This window comes from Protopterus annectens, chromosome 5.part1, assembly GCF_019279795.1.
Source record: "Protopterus annectens isolate FY-2018-M chromosome 5.part1, PAN1.0, whole genome shotgun sequence".
In the NCBI taxonomy this organism is placed as follows: domain Eukaryota; kingdom Metazoa; phylum Chordata; order Ceratodontiformes; family Protopteridae; genus Protopterus; species Protopterus annectens.
In genome coordinates, this window is record NC_056736.1 from 275500992 (window position 1) to 275517347 (window position 16356).

Consider the following 16356-nt stretch of genomic DNA (forward strand, 5'->3'; position numbering starts at 1 on the left):
GGACCTAGGCGACCTGTCTCTGTCTTTATCTTTGCGTTTTTTCGGAATCCCCACAGTCGGATGGCTAACCGACATTTCTGGATAATTGAACCGAGAACCGAAATATTTAGAGGCGAAAATATACTTTAAATAAAGCACAAAATCGACAGTAAGGTACATCATGGTCAGGGCCTAGGCAAGGAATACAGTACGAATGAAAATCTTTGTGAGGTATTTGCTTTCCACAAGAAATGCAATTATTAACTTTTACTGACATCGGCAAAGAGCAAGAAAAAGTTTCCCCAATGGGGTACTTAGCTTTAGTTGAAGACTTCGGTTCTGAAACTCGAAAATGAAAATTTCAGGAGTCGGCCAACCGGCACTTGTGAACTGCTTCTGCTTCGGGCACCGCACGGCAAGAAAGACTGATGTAATGGCGTCAGCTACATGTTTTATACCCCTGACGACCTGACGTCATGGAAGAAGAGACAGCAACCGACGCAGGACCCAAGACTTTGTTAATCAGGCCGACTGAGGGCTACTGCAAGCAGATAATCCAAATGTAATGACTGCAACAGTGAAACATGAAGAACATCTGCAAGGAAGCTATACTTGCTCAAGCTTTCACTGGAACCTCCGATCAGATGACGCGGAAAACTAGATCTAAAGTAATTCACGGTGCATCATGGGATAGGGACTTGGCCTCAAGATACTGGAAGACCTCGAGCTTTGCATGTGGCCGTTCCGGAGCCAAGGGATCGGATGCGAACCCATCAGTTAAGAATGAACGGTAAGATTGAACAACTTCACATCAAGCATTTCTGCAGAAGGGCAACTCCCCTTGCATGCCCCATATGGGGGCTGTATCCTCTTACTTAAATATACAGTTTCCATGGTTCCAACTCCATGTCTGTGGCATTCTACTGCATAAAACACTACAGTCAATCTGCAACCACAGAAAAGCAATCAGTACATGAAACTTTGAATTTCCTCATTAGCAACCTAAACAATCGGTATTACAAACATTAAAAAAACGAACCTAACCAAATCACATTAAAAACAGTGCAACTTTCTGTAACTCCCCTTCCCTCTCTGTGGTCTGATAATCACAGTACCAACAGAAATGACTGTAATATTGTTTAGTAACTTTTCCATATGGCATTTTGTTTTGAAGTCATTCATGATATAATATGATATGAGTATGATAAGTATATGAGTTCTCTTTTTGTGTATAAAATGTTTGATAAAAATATTTTTGATAAACTGTGTTTAGCACACAGGCCATCTTTGTGAATGGTGAAAGTATATGCCCCAGTCACACTTGGATTGGGGTGATGAGAGACAATAGTTTCATTTATAATTTTAATATGCTGTTTATGTGGAATTATTCCTAATGCAACTACAGTTGGTCATATATGCAGCAATTCAACACACAGAAAGTATGTGCATCTTTTATCACTGTTAATAGCAGAAGAAAAAAGTTAAAGTGCCCTTTTCAGGTCAACACGTGCACATCTGGACCTCTGCCCCCTCACCCACTTTACTTCAGCATCTTCTGGCACCTATGTATGCAGTCTATTCTCTAGATGCCTACCCACAGCATGGTATCATATTACAACAGAGGCAGGATCACTGACATGTACTATGCTAAAAGTAGGTGACCTACAGAGTTTTAAGGAGTAAGGTTTCTGTCTTAAGTCTGTGCTGTTAGTATTCCATGGTGTTTCCGATGTATGTATATTAAGAATGTGATGCAGTGAGAGGACAACAAAGCTGACAGTCAAGTACTTACACCATCCAACTATTTCATTATTATGTTATTTTTATGTGTGTTGTTTGCCTTTTTCTACTATTACATTTCTAAAGGGTTATGTGTGTGACTATAAAGTTTGTACATTTATTTACCATATTGGTGTGATGTTTTTTGCAGGCAGGAGTAACTTGCTTTAGCATTACAGGAAGTAAGATATGCAAGTGAGTTTCTCTTGCCTGCTACAAGTAACCATTGCCAGGATTTGTAAGTAGCCGACAATGACCAATTCTGGTTCTAAGCACTGAAAATTAGGATGTCAGCTGGAAGAAGTAGTTGTAGTTGAGTACAGAGAAGATGACGTATATTTATGGTAATCATTCAAACTGTATTGCTTACATATGCAAAAAGAGCAGGAGTGGCCTTAGGTCAACTGGTGCCCTAGGCAAAAGGGCTCCAGGGTGCTCCCCCTCACCACAGCATCCAGTGCCCCCATCCTAGTCTACCTACACCAAACACTGTAAAAACACCCCTGTTAGAGTGGCACCCTAGGTGGCCACCTAGTTGGCCAATGCCTAATTAGGACTGCTATGAACAAGAGGTACTTTGTGATACTTTGATACTCAGGTTCACTGAAAGTTGCAATTCACTTGCTTTATGAGCCTACTGTTAGGTACCAGCTTGAATTCCATTTCCTTCATAAGAATGCAAATGATATGTGACACTGATCTTACATAACAATTGGTCTGGTGTCATTCAAGGGGATCAGTGTCTGTCTGCCTGGGATGACATGCAAGCCACGCTGGAGCCTTGCACACCTGTCACCTGTCACCCTAGGATTCGGATATTGGCTAAGGCTCTTGCCACCCCATAGTGCCTTTTTTAGGCAAGGCTCAAATTCTAAACCTACCACCTAGAAAACAAAAATGGGAAGAAATTGAGGGTAATGCTGCTCAATGCCAGAAGTCTAAATCTCAAAATGCACCTTTTCGAGGCCCTTCTCAGTATGGAGAACATCGATGTCTGTGCTGTAACTGAAACCTGGTTCAAGGCTCCTGAGAGCACCCGGCACTATTAGGTTTTACCTCATATCATGCGTTCCGGCCCCAAAACCGGACCACTCCACAAAAGGAGGGTGTATCCATATTCATAAAGGATACTCACACCTCCAGGTTGGTAACAACGCATGAAGCTTGGAAACCATCCAGGTGCAACTAACCATAGGCAAAACTGCTCTACAAATTGTAGCATGCTACAGGCCACCCTCTCAAACTCAGGAACCCCACACAGCCTTCCTGAAGACACTGGAGGGTATAAATGTATCTCAAACACCATCATATTGGGTGACTTCAACTACCGAATATAGACTGGGAACATTACTCAAGCCCTAACTTTCTAGCCCAACGGTTCCTGGAGTTCATAAATTCAAATGCCATGGAACAGCTAGTCACTGTTCCACGAGAGGAGAAAATATACTAGATCTCATTGTCACAAACATGGGGACAAAATGCTCCACACCGGAAGTATATCCCTCATTGGTGAGATCTGATCATAAACTAATCTCACTGGAAATCCACATCCCGCCCCACCCCAAACAAAAGACCATAGTGAAGAACTTCTCTAAAGCAAACTTCACACTACTCAAGACTGGTGTGGTATCCTTCAAGGCCCCTGAGTCAGAGGAAACCACAACCCAAGCTATGAAGCCCTTACAAATGCCTTCTATGAACACCTCCAGGACTGCATGGATCAGGCAATCCCAAATAAAACCAAGACTCTTTCCACAAAGGGCAAACGTCCAGTCTGGTGGACCCCAGCCATTAACAAACTTTACAATAAGAGGAGAAAGCTATTACATGATAGAACAAAATCCATAAAAGGAAGTCACCCTGATCATTATTAGTAAAAAATACGAGCACTCATAAAATCAACTAAGGCCAATTTTGAGAGAAAAATTGCCATGGATTCAAGGACAATCATAAGGCCTTTTTCAGCTATGTTAGGAACCTGGGTGGAAACTCACAGATATGCTCAGAATTAGTCCAAAATGATACAAAAATCACTGAACCCACAGACATTGCCAACATACTGTCAGACAGGTTCAGTGCAAACTTCACCCCTCTCCCCTAAAGGAGAGATAACTATCCCAGCAGTGTAGCCTCCCGGACATCTCAAATGCAGGTGGCTGCTCTCTCTAAAGCTAAAACACAGCATCAATGGGACGGATGGTGTCCCGGCTGTGTGCTACACGAGCTAAATGAGGAATTAAACCCACACATAAGGCAGCTGTTTAATCTCAGCCTTACCACAGGATCGTGCCCAAGGGTGGCGTCACGGCAACTGTGGTCCCACTCCACAAAGGTGCCTCTACGGACCCTGGTAATTACCGCCCCATAAGCTTAACAAGTCTAGTCTGCAAAGCTATGGAGAGGATCATAATGGAGCTCATAAACAAAGATATAGGGGACTTGCAGACATTGGACCCGACCCAGTTTAGCTTTGTCAAGGGAAGATCATGCCTTTGAACTTGGTCGACTTCTTGAAATAGTCACCAAGGCCATTGATGAGGAAAGGCAGTCCATACAGCCTACCTTGACCTTGCAAAGCTTCGACACAATACCCCACTCGGGTATTGTAGAAAAACTACCAGCTTAAATGTAAACCCATATGTCACAAGATGGGTTGCAAACTGGCTTAAGGACAGAACCCACAGGGTTAGAGTTGCTGGCGCTGTGTCAGACTCCAACGCGGTCACAAGTGGTGTCCCACAGGGTTCGGTCCTTGGCCCCTATTGTTTGGCATCTACTTCTCAGAAGTACAGGCCAACATGGGAGGACTTTGGCTGACAAAGTTTGCAGATGACTGCAAACTGGGCCATAGTGGAAAGTGCATCGGACACGGATATGCGTCAGAAGGGACTCACTGAGACAGATAGCTGGTGCCAGAGCCATGGCCTGAAGTTAAGCGCCAAAAATGTATAGTCATACCCTTCGGGAAAAACAAGGTAACCCCAAGCTACCATATAGGTGGCAATCCACTAAGCACAGAAGAGGTTATCAGGGACCTGGGGACCCAGGTTGACAGTGGCCTTTCTTTTGACACTCACATTGCTAAAGTGGTTAGAAAGACCTTCTACATTGCCCACCTGATCATGAAGGGATTCACATCCAGATCTAGTGAGGTCATTGTTCCCCTGTACTCTTCACTTATCAGACCAATGATCGAGTACAATGCCCCATTCGGGATGTATCTCACCCGACATCTGCAGCAATTGGAGAGACCCCAAAGTTCCTCACCAAAAGGATAAAGGGACTCCAAAATCTGTCATATGCTGCCAGATTGAAGAAACTCCAGCTCTATTCAGTCGCATACCGTCTGCTCAGAGGTGACATGTGCCTGACATACAAGGCCATGTCCAACCCGGAATTAATGGACATGCTCCACCTCAAAAAATCCAAATCCACCAAAACCACTAGAGCAAGCGACTTAAACCTTAGCACGGATATAAATAGGACGTGCTGGAGGGATAGATTTATCACTCAGAGACTCCCTATGCTGTGGAATAAAATCCCGGTCCATGTGAGGCAGAGCACCTCGCTGACTCTGTTCAAGAGAAATCTAGACCTGTGGATGGGAGATCGTAGGTTTACCCCGGGAATCATCTCTGGGTCACTGCTGGACAGAGGCACAACAAACTAATGGGCACAGTATTTTTTCATATAAGGGGTGGCGTAAGCCACAATAATTTGGGCTAGGCTTATAAATGCCTTAGGGCAGATAGCCTAGTATAAACCTATGAACCTATGAACCTATGCCCCATATGGGGGCTGTATCCTCTTACTTAAATATACAGTTTCCATGGTTCCAACTCCATGTCTGTGACATTCTACTGCATAAAACACTACAGTCAATCTGCAACCACAGAAAAGCAATCAGTACATGAGACTTTGAATTTCCTCATTAGCAACCTAAACAATCGGTATTACAAACATTAAAAAAACGAACCTAACCAAATCACATTAAAAACAGTGCAACTTTCTGTAACTCCCCTTCCCTCTCTGTGGTCTGATAATCACAGTACCAACAGAACTGACTGTAATATAAAAATGTTTGCAGTAACTTTCCATTATGGCATTTTGTTGAAGTCATTCATGACATAATATGATATAGTATGATAAGATATGTAAAGTCTTCTTTTGTGTATAAAATGTTTGATAAAAATATTTTTAATAAACTGTGTTTAGCACACATGCCATCTTTGTGAATGGTGAAAGTATATGCCCCAGTCACACTTGGATTGGGGTGATGAGAGACAATAGTTTCATTTATAATTTTAATATGCTGTTTATGTGGAATTATTCCTAATGCAACTACAGTTGGCCATATATGCAGCAATTCAACACACAGAAAGTATGTGCATCTTTTATCACTGTTAATAGCAGAAGAAAAAAGTTAAAGTGCCCTTTTCAGGTCAACACGTGCACATCTGGACCTCTGCCCCCTCACCCACTTTACTTCAGCATCTTCTGGCACCTCTGTATGCAGTCTATTCTCTGGATGCCTACCCATAGCATGGTATCATATTACAACAGAGGCAGGATCACTGGCATGTATTATGCTAAAAGTAGGTGACCTACAGAGTTTTAAGGAGTAAGGTTTCTGTCTTAAGTCTGTGCTGTTAATTACAAATTGTATTCCATAGTGTTTCCGATATGTTAAGAATGTGATGCAGGCTGAGGACAACAAATCTGACATTCAAGTTCTTACACCATTCAACTATTTATTCATTATTTTGCAGTGTTTATGGAACTTGTTTGCCTTTTCTACTACATTTCTAAAGGGTTATGTGTGTGACTATAAAGTGTTGTACATTTATATGACCATTTATTGGTGATGTTACTTGCAGGCAGGAGTAACTTGCTTTAGCATTACAGGAAGTAAGATATGCAAGTGAGTTTCTCTTGCCTGCTACAAGTAACCATTGCCAGGATTTGTAAGTAGCTTGGTACGACAATGACCAATTCTGGTTCTAAGCACTGAAAATTAGGATGTGGTCAGCTGGAGGAAGTAGTTGTAGTTGAGTACAGAGAGAAGATGACGTATATTTATGGTAATCATTCAAACTGTATTGCTTACATATGCAAAAACAGCAGGAGTGGCCTTAGGTCAACTGGTGCCCTAGGCAAAAGGGCTCCAGGGTGCTCCCCCTCACCACAGCATCCAGTGCCCCCATCCTGGTCTACCTACACCAAATACTGTAAAAGCACCCCTGTTAGAGTGGCACCCTAGGTGGCCACCTAGTTGGCCAATGCCTAATTAGGGTCGGCTATGAACAAGAGGTACTTTGTGATAGTTTGATACTCAGGTTCACTGAAAGTTGCAATTCACTTGCTTTATGAGCCTACTGTTAGGTACCAGCTTGAATTCCATTTTCTTATTTTAATAAGAATGCAAAATGATATGTGACACTGATCTTACATAAGAAATTTTGACAATAGTCTACTTTAATAATTTGTATGTTGATAATCAAGAATAATTGTTCCTGTACAAGTAGGTTTCCCTTTTTCTGTTTTGTTCCTCCTTAAGGAAAGTGTTCCAAAGGCTGTAAAAAGTGCAGTTGTGTACACTTACCATAAATGTAGATGTTCAAGTGTATTCACTGTTGCAGTCATCACATTTGGGTTATCTACCTGCAGGTAGCCCTCAGCCGGCCTGTATATCAGAGTCTTCGGATTTCTGCATCGGATGCTGTCACTTCTTCCATTATGTCAGGTCGTCAGGGGTATAAAACATGCAGCCGACACCATTACATCAGTTTTTCTTGCCCCAGATGTCAGGTGCTCCCACAATAGGAAACAATTATATGGTATGGTACACCCCCATCAAAAAGCAAATACACATGAAAAAATATAAATACCAAACAAGAAGGAAAGGTAGAGCCAAGAGAAGTCAGGGGGCTGGAGGGAGGGTAACCAGGACTGCAACAGTGAATACACTCAAACATCTACATTTATGGTAAGTGTACACAACTGTACTATGTTCTTCATGTTTCACTGTTGCAGTCATCACATTTGGGTTGATTCCCAAGGCTAGGAAGGGAGGAGGTAGTTAAATAGCATTAGGGCCAGCTATTAAGCCCTGCAAGACTGCTGTGGCAAATCCAGCTCTGGATTTAGAAAAGATAGGCAGGTGGTAATGCTTGGTGAAGGTATGTACAGAACTCCAGGTAGCAGCTTCCAGGATGTCCCTGGTAAGGACTCCTCTGAGAAATGACGTAGAGGTAGATGCAGCCCTGGTGGAATGTGATCTTATTCCCTGTGGGGTAGGTTTTCCATGGTGCTTATAGCAGAAATGAATACAATGGGCTATCCATTTGGAAATGGTTTTCTTTGAAATTGCCTTCCTCTCTGCCCCTGCAGCAAAGCCAACTAGCAGCTGGTCAGATTGCTGGTCAGATTTTCTGAGAGGCTTAGTCCTGTCCAAATAGAATCTAAGTTGTCTGTCCACGTCCAGAGAGTGCAATATCTGTTCCCCTTTGTTTTGTGGATTAGGGAAAAAGTAGGCAAATGAATGGGCTGGTTTAGGGCCACACTAGACACCACCTTGGGAATAAAGGAAGGATTAGTCCCGAGGGAAACCCTGTCTGCATGGAAGATAATGAAGGGTTCCACTGCCATTAGGACTTGTAATTCAGACACTCTTCTTGCTGAAGTGATGGTTAGAAGTAAAGCTGTTTTCCAAGAAAGGAATTTCAACAATGATGTTGCAGCTGGTTCAAAGGGGGGAACAGTGAGCTTTTCCAATACAAAGTTAAGGTCTCAGGCTGGAGTGGGAGCTCTCCTGGGGTGTCTTAAATTTTGGCCCCTGTAAGGAATTGTTTTAGTAATAGGTGATAGAAGAGGTGTGGCTCAGTATTATAATGTGCTGAAATGGCAGAGACATGAATCTTAATTGACAAGAAGGATAGGAACATTTCTGTAAGTACTCTAGAATATGAGGTAAGCTGGGCACCATTGTTCTCATCCCTTGAGCCTGGTTCCAGGAACAGTATCGTTTCCAATTTTCAGCATAGGAATTTCTGGTACTAGGCCTCCTTGCCTCCAGAATGACATCCCGCACCTGCTTACTGAGGGATGCTAGAGGAGATCTCATGGAATTAACCAGGCTGCAAGTTTCAGGGTTTGAAGCTGAGGGTGTAGAATCTGGCCCGCCTGCTAGGACAGCAGGGAAGGGGTCTGAGGTAGGTGCCATGGTTGTAGCAGTGTCAGACTGCGCAAGAGGGGGTACTACTGCTGGCGTGGTCAGTCTGGTGCAATCAGTATTGTCCTTGCCTTGTCCTGCTTGATCTTTAGTAGAACCTTCATGAGGACATGCAGAGGGGGAAAGGCATAAACCGAAAGGCTTTCCCAGGTAAAGGGCAGAGCATCCACTTTCCAAGCTTGACTGTGGGGAGTTCTGGTGCAGAATTTGTTCAATTGGTAGTTCTGAGGGGAGGAAAACAGGTCTACCTCTGGGGTCCCCAATTTGTTCCTCAAGACATTGAATATTTTGGGTTCTAGTTTCCATTCATGTGGGTCCATGAGATTTCTGTTTAAGTCGTCTGTCAGTGAATTTAGTCTGTCTGGCAGGAATTGAGCTTGTAGGTGCACTTGGTAGCTCAAGGCTGTGCTCCACAGAGCCATGGCTAGTCCTCAGAGAGGGTAGGAGTGGGTTCCCCCCCGCTTGTTTATGTACCACATAACTGTGGTGTTGTCTGTCTTTACCAACAGTTGTCCTGGAAGAATAAGGTCTTTGAAGGCTGTCAGAGCATTCTGTACAGCTAACATTTCTCTTTGATTGATATGCAGGTGCATCTGTCTCGGTTTCCATTTGTCCTGAATGCACTGCCCTGCCATGTGAGCCCCCCATGCATAGTCTGATACGTATGTTGTTAGGGTTTGGGCGGCAGGGGGGAGAGTGAAAGGGAGTCCCTTGTTGTAGCAGCAGGCCTCTGCCCACCAAAGGAACTCTGTCCTTAGACAAGGAATGATAGGAATCATTGTTTCCAGGTCCTGAGAATGTTGACACCATAGACTTTTTAGATACCATTGGAGTTTCCTCATATGCAGTCTTACATATGGAATTAGCAGAATGCAAGAAGCCATGAACCCCAGAGCTTGCAGTATTTTCCTTGCAGATAGCTGTTTTTTTGTGGCCAATAGTTTGAAGTAAGTTGTCAAATAAACTTGTTTCTCTGGTGTGAGGAATGCCATCTGGGAAGTTGTGTTCAAGCTTGCTCCCAGGAATATAATCTGTTGGCAGGGTACTAGGTGAGATTTCATTTTGTTGATGGTGTACCCCAGTGAGGTTAGAAGTTTCTTTACAAATGCCAGGTGTTGTAATAGCAAATCCTGGCTCTTTGCCTGAATCAGACAATCGTCCAAGTATGGGTAAATTTTGAATATTTCTCTGCCTGCAAAATGCAACGGCTGGAGATAGACACTTTGTGAACACCCTGGGCACAGTAGAAAAGCCAAAGGGAAGTGCAGAGAACTGAAAGTGCATGGAGCCCACCCTGAAATGTAGGTATTGTCTGCAGGATTCTCTTATTGGGATGTTCAGGTAAGCTTCCTTTAAGTCTAGGGTTGCCCGCCAGGCATCCTTGGCTAGCATAGGAAGAACCTGTTGAAGTGTTAGCATTTTGAATTTTGGAACCACCAGAAAGGTGTTGAGAAAAGTGAGGTCCAGGATAGGACGCCAGGAGTTTTCTTTTCTGGGTACCAGAAAAAGTCTTGAATAAAAACTTTGTCCCCTTACTTTTGCTGGGACAGGTTGAATAGCCCTGATACTGAGAAGAGAGAGAACCTGCTTTTGGGCCTCCACCCATTGATTTGGGGGGAGGTTTGGCCAACCATTTGGGGTTGGTAAAGTGTGGAAGTGGAATCTGTATCCCCGGGAAACTATATTCAAATCCCATTTGTCCTGGGTAATGAGTTCCCAGTTTTTTGCATGCAGGGCGAGCTTTCCTCCTAAGGGAGCAAGTAGTTGAGCAGGGTTTGGAAGGGTTAAGGTTAAGTCATTGTGCCATTTTTCCGTAGGGGGGTGGCTTACTACTCCCTGCTTTGGAAGTGGGAGCCCCCCACTGCTTAAATCTGTGCGTAACCTGAGACTGAAGTCTTGGTGGTCTGCTGTTCCTGGGTTTGAACTGATAAGGCCTGGAAGGGACTGGAAAGTACCATTTCTTTGAAGGGCAATGCCTACTAAATCTGGGAGGCTGTACTTATAGAAAATCTTTTAACAGTTTGCATAAATTCAGCTTTTTCCTCCATCTTTTTGAGGACTTCCTCTGCTTTGTTGCAAAAAAGGCAGTCTTGGTTTAAGGGTGCATCCAGTAATTTAGCTTTAACGTGATCTGGCAAGTTTTGTTCCTTAAGCCAAGCATGCCTTCTAAGTACAGACCTAGTGACAGCAGCCCTGCAAGATGCTTCTAAAGCATCAAAACCACATTGCAAAGTATGTTTACCAACTATTTCTGCAGAATGCATTAAATCTTGCAAGTCTTTGTGTTCAGCACAGTCAGGAATCAACATCATTTTCTGTTTAAGTAGTCATAATATGTTGCTGATACTTTTAACATATGAAATTAGCAATTTAAAGCCCTAATGGCCAAAGTAGCAGAAGTGTATACCTTCTTACCCCATCTGTCTAAGGCTCTAGAATCTCTATCAGAAGGGGTAGGATTTTTGGCTACAGTAGCCTTAATGCCTTTTGGTCCTTGGGAAATGGTCTCTAGATCCGCCGTAGGATTCTTAAAGAGGCACTTGTGAGAGTCAGGAACTCTGTAGTACCTGTCAGGTTTTCTGGGAGCTGGAGGTAAAGTGTCTGGGGTAAGGCTAGTTTCCAAGAAAATATCATCTACAATCTCCAGAACAGGAGGGAAAGCTAGCCTGTGCTGAGACAGGAGTAAGAATTCCCTACAGAGTAGTCCTGGCTTTCCCAGGGGAAATGCTCCCTAAGGGTATGCAAGGTTTCACCAAAAGAAAAATCTTCTGGAGGGGAAGCAGAGGGAATGGAATCCTCTGAATCAGAATCTTCATAAGTAGATAAGGGCAAATCCTGGTAATCAGAAGGAGCAGAGATATCAGATTCCTGATCAGAAGAATCAGAAAGAAAATCGGTCCCAGGTCTCTTAGAGGGGAAGGCTGACTTCCCCTAATTAAGGTAATAAGGTCTTCAGCCATTCTAAGCATTTGTTTTTGAGGCATATGGTCCTGAGTCAGCAGTTTGGACGTCTGTTTTCTAGGCGTAGTGCGAGATTTAGGCCTGAGGAATTTGGTACTTCTGGTTGGAAACTATGTCGTCGGTTTAATATGAAAGTCTGTAGGCCTGAATACACCCTCAGAAGCCGGTGCCTGCACAACGGCTCCAGACCCATCCAAGGAAGAGGCATCCACAGGTTCCATAGTCAAGGAAGCATCTTGCGGCATACCAGACTCCGAATGGGTCTCAGTAGAGGCCTGAGAATCTGTAGTAGCGGGTATCAGGGGATGCGAAAGTGCCTCACTGAGTACCGGCGGACTGGTGACTAGTTTAATGGAAGCGTCGTCGGCAGTTTTGGACTTATGCGATCTACCTCTGTCTTTATCCCTACTTTTTTCAGAAGATCGGTAGTCGGATGGCTTAATGAAGCCATTTCGGAGTACGGAGATCGAGAACGAAAGTATTTAGCTACAAAAATAGCCCGACAATGAATAGTTCGGGCGTTGAACAAGGCACAAAACCAACAGCGAGGAACTTCGTGGTCTGGGCCTAAACAGGTGACGCAGTAAGAAAGAAAATCTCTATGAGGTATTTTCTTTCCACTGGCAAGACAATTGTTAATTTTTTCTGACATCGGTTAGAGCAAGAAAAAAGGATCCCCAATGGGGTACTTATCTTTTTTGAAGACTTAGGGTCTGAAACTCGAAAATGAAAATTTCAGGAGTCGGCCGATCGGTACTTGCGAACTGCTTCTGCTTCGGGCACCGCATGGCAAGAAAGACTGATGTAATGGCATCGGCTGCATGTTTCATACCCCTGATGACCTGACGTCATGGAAGAAGCAACAGCATCCGACGCTGAAATCCGAAGACTCTTATATTCAGGCCGGCTGAGGGCTACCTGCATGCAGATAACCCAAATGTGAGGACTACAACAGTGAAACACGAAGAACATCTACATTTTCTCGGCACTATGTTACGTTGTCTTACTATTAGGTTTTATTGCAATTCTTAATAGAAGTACATTTTCCTCTACTCAGGTCTTTGCTTTGTTAATTACTACTAAATTTATTTAACTGGCATACTGCCCTGTTTTCTCGTTGTTACATTTCTTAATATTTCCTAAACACACTGCATGATTTCTTCACCTTGAAAATCACCTTATTTATGAAACAGTGCATCATTTTCCTTATCATTTACATTTGTGAAGTTTTCACATACTGGTTCACTGCTTGTGCAATGACAGTTTTGATGTGTCACAACAATTACTTTTCTACCATACCTTTATGCCCCTAAAACTTTTCTTAATGTCCTGCTAAATTTTGTCAAAGTCTACTAACATCCAATCAAAAGATGTGTTTTGATTGGCTTGAATCATTACATAAAAGAAGCAGTTCTAATAGTTCAAAATACACATCAGAACACAAGTATTACCTACCTTATATCAAAATCTGAAAATGAGTGTCTAAAGTAACACCCTCATTTAGAGTTACACATCTTATTTTCTTAACCGAAAAGCTCAGATTACGATCCTACAAATGTCATAAAAGAAAGCATACCTTTTGTTTTGTCCATTTTATACGTAATTGTTGTTCTCCTGACCATCTTTGTATATTGGTGAAATTTATGATTATAGGTAGTTACAAGGTATGCAGTCCAGGAGACCATTAAGGAATCTAGCCCACATTCCCAACTGATCCAAAGCACTGCCTGGTTAAATGATTTAATCACGGTCACACAGCAGGCAAAGGAAGGCAGAAGGAATCAAAGTCTGTGTCACGGGAAGCAGCTCGTTAACAGCTCATAGCCTTAATCCTCTGCACGAACTGCCAGACAAAAAGCATACAATCCTGTGGAGGGCTTGAACCCACAACCTTTGTAACTTACACAGTACACAACATTTAATTTACATAGGAGCCATCTTTAACAACGTAAGATAGAAAGTATAACAAAACAACTAAAACTTTTCGACATTGGGTAAAACATTAGAAAGTCCTTCTACAGAATCCCTAGGTACCTATGCTATACAGGACACATTCCATAAGGGAGTAATTATCCCATGTCTCGAACAGTACTCCTGTCCAGTTACATAGTTATGATACCACTGTAGTACCATTCTCCACAGTCACACACAGGTCTCGAACAGTACTCCTGTCCAGTTACAGAGCTATGATACCACTGTAGTACCATTCTCCACAGTCACACACAGGTCTCGAACAGTACTCCTGTCCAGTTACATAGTTATGATACCACTGTAGTACCATTCTCCACAGTTACACACAGGTCTCGAACAGTACTCCTGTCCAGTTACATAGTTATGATACCACTGTAGTACCATTCTCCACAGTCACACACAGGTCTCGAACAGTACTCCTGTCCAGTTACATAGCTATGATACCACTGCAGTACCATTCTCCACAGTCCCACACAGAGATTGGCATTTATTCTACCTAGCTATATTAATCACTTTCAATAAATCAAAACAAAATGTCCCATTGCACAGTTTTCTTCTTCCTGCACAATATAACTATAATGCAGATCATGAACCTAAGTTGTAATCAGACTGTTTAGAATGAAGCCCATGTAGTAACACTGTTACCTCCTTATAGTGTTCAAAATTTGTATTAAAATATGCTATCAGCCATTACATCTAAACTTCAGTCATAAATAATTTCACTGATAAAAGTTTCTAAAATATATGTACTGTTTTTTTTTTTCTTTTAAACAGCATAGACATAGCATGTTCTTAATTATATCTCCGTGGGTAAATACATTTGAACCTGTCCCCATCCTAAAATAAACTATCATATCAGATATCATGCTAGCATCCTATACCAGTACACTCTTTAAACTGCCTTATTTATACACCTTTGCCTGTAATTTATCCCTAATGAACAGAATACATTGCTCATGCTGTCCTCAGTTATAAATTCAGAATAATAGCATTTGTCTACGTCTATTTGTTTACATATGTATATATGTTCTCTGACTAAGGTGACAAATTGATCTACAAGGACCAATTTCAGTCATGGCTTTGGGTATACAAAAATGACAAAATCAACAGACCACAGGCAGATTATTCCGCATGCAGTGACAGGTACTACAGAGACATACAGAAGAAAGTTTGCATAACAGTGGAGGAGGAATGTGTTGATTAATACAGGGGACCTGGTCCACAAGCACAACCCAGCCCTGCTCCACAATAAATAAATGGAGGGTACTGGAAAACATACAAGAGAAACGAATCGATCCTCATACAGAGAATGAGAGGCACACAACAGCTGTAGCACAAAAACTGCTCCAAGTGAAATTAAAGCACAAATAACAATACAGCATATAACTCACAGGATATTACTATAAAGAGATTAGTAAATGTAAAGGCAGAACTTCGCCTTTCTTCAGAATAACGGCCTTGGGAAGATCATAGTGCTACTGAGATCCTAACACTGTCTGTGGTAAAATACTAAGCATGGAATAAGCTCTACCACAGAACTGTAGACCTGGAGCAATGAGACTAGAGGCTGTTCCACAAAATAAATAAATAAAATTTATTTGATTATACGTTGAGTAGGGCTTAATGCTCGTTACTTCTTGAAAATACATATGAAACCATTGTGACTGATAGTGTTATGTGCATACACAGTAATGAGAGAGAGCAGTTGTTTAAAATGTTAGTAATTATGGCAGGTTTCAACATAATCTCAGAAAAAATAAAATAGTAAGATAACATAAGGTGTTATGAGGCATAAAGATTCATTACATCATAGTAAATTACTAATAGGCCAGGAAAAACATTACAGCTATGTAAGAGGAGTTCTTAACATGGAAATTATGTACTTCAGCAGAGATTCACAGAATTCTTCATAAGCTTGCGAAAAATGCTGCCAAAGGGGAACAGTTTACCTGAACTCAAGAAATGCAGTTCAGAGAAATGATGATCTGCAACGAGAAAATACCGTATTATCAATTAATTTGCATGACTATGAGTCTTCTGGTTTTACAACATATTCCAATCAGCAGCCCATGCATTGCCTTGCACAGGTACTCACGCATCCACCCTCATTCACTCTCAACTGCCCTATCCCTTGCAAATCACAGATGACTGCAGTCAGTCAATAATGTCAGACATTAGAGTACCAAATTTCTTATTGTTCAGAAAATGTTTCAAAGGTTGCTTTATTAAATTTTTAATCAAGTTAGAATACTATTTAAAAAAGTGTCCCTCTTGTCTAGTGTTCTCCCCATGTTATAGGCTTTACTCAATAGCCTAGATGGAGTCAAGGGGTATGGTTACCATCCCCCTGACAAACACACACATATACATACAGCCATTCACCCATACATACATACATATATATACACACACACACACAGACACACACACACAGA

The 16356-nt window shown here is 42.2% G+C and overlaps 1 protein-coding gene across 1 annotated transcript in view; it reads right to left on the bottom strand.

Annotated features, from left to right (window-relative positions):
- Positions 1-16356, bottom strand: part of LOC122803148 — a 601848-nt gene that overhangs the window by 481446 nt on the left and 104046 nt on the right. Inside the window, exon 2 of the mRNA XM_044072768.1 lies at positions 15871-15906. Within this exon, the coding sequence (XP_043928703.1) occupies positions 15871-15906 (36 nt within the window). The remainder of the gene's footprint in view (positions 1-15870; positions 15907-16356) is intronic.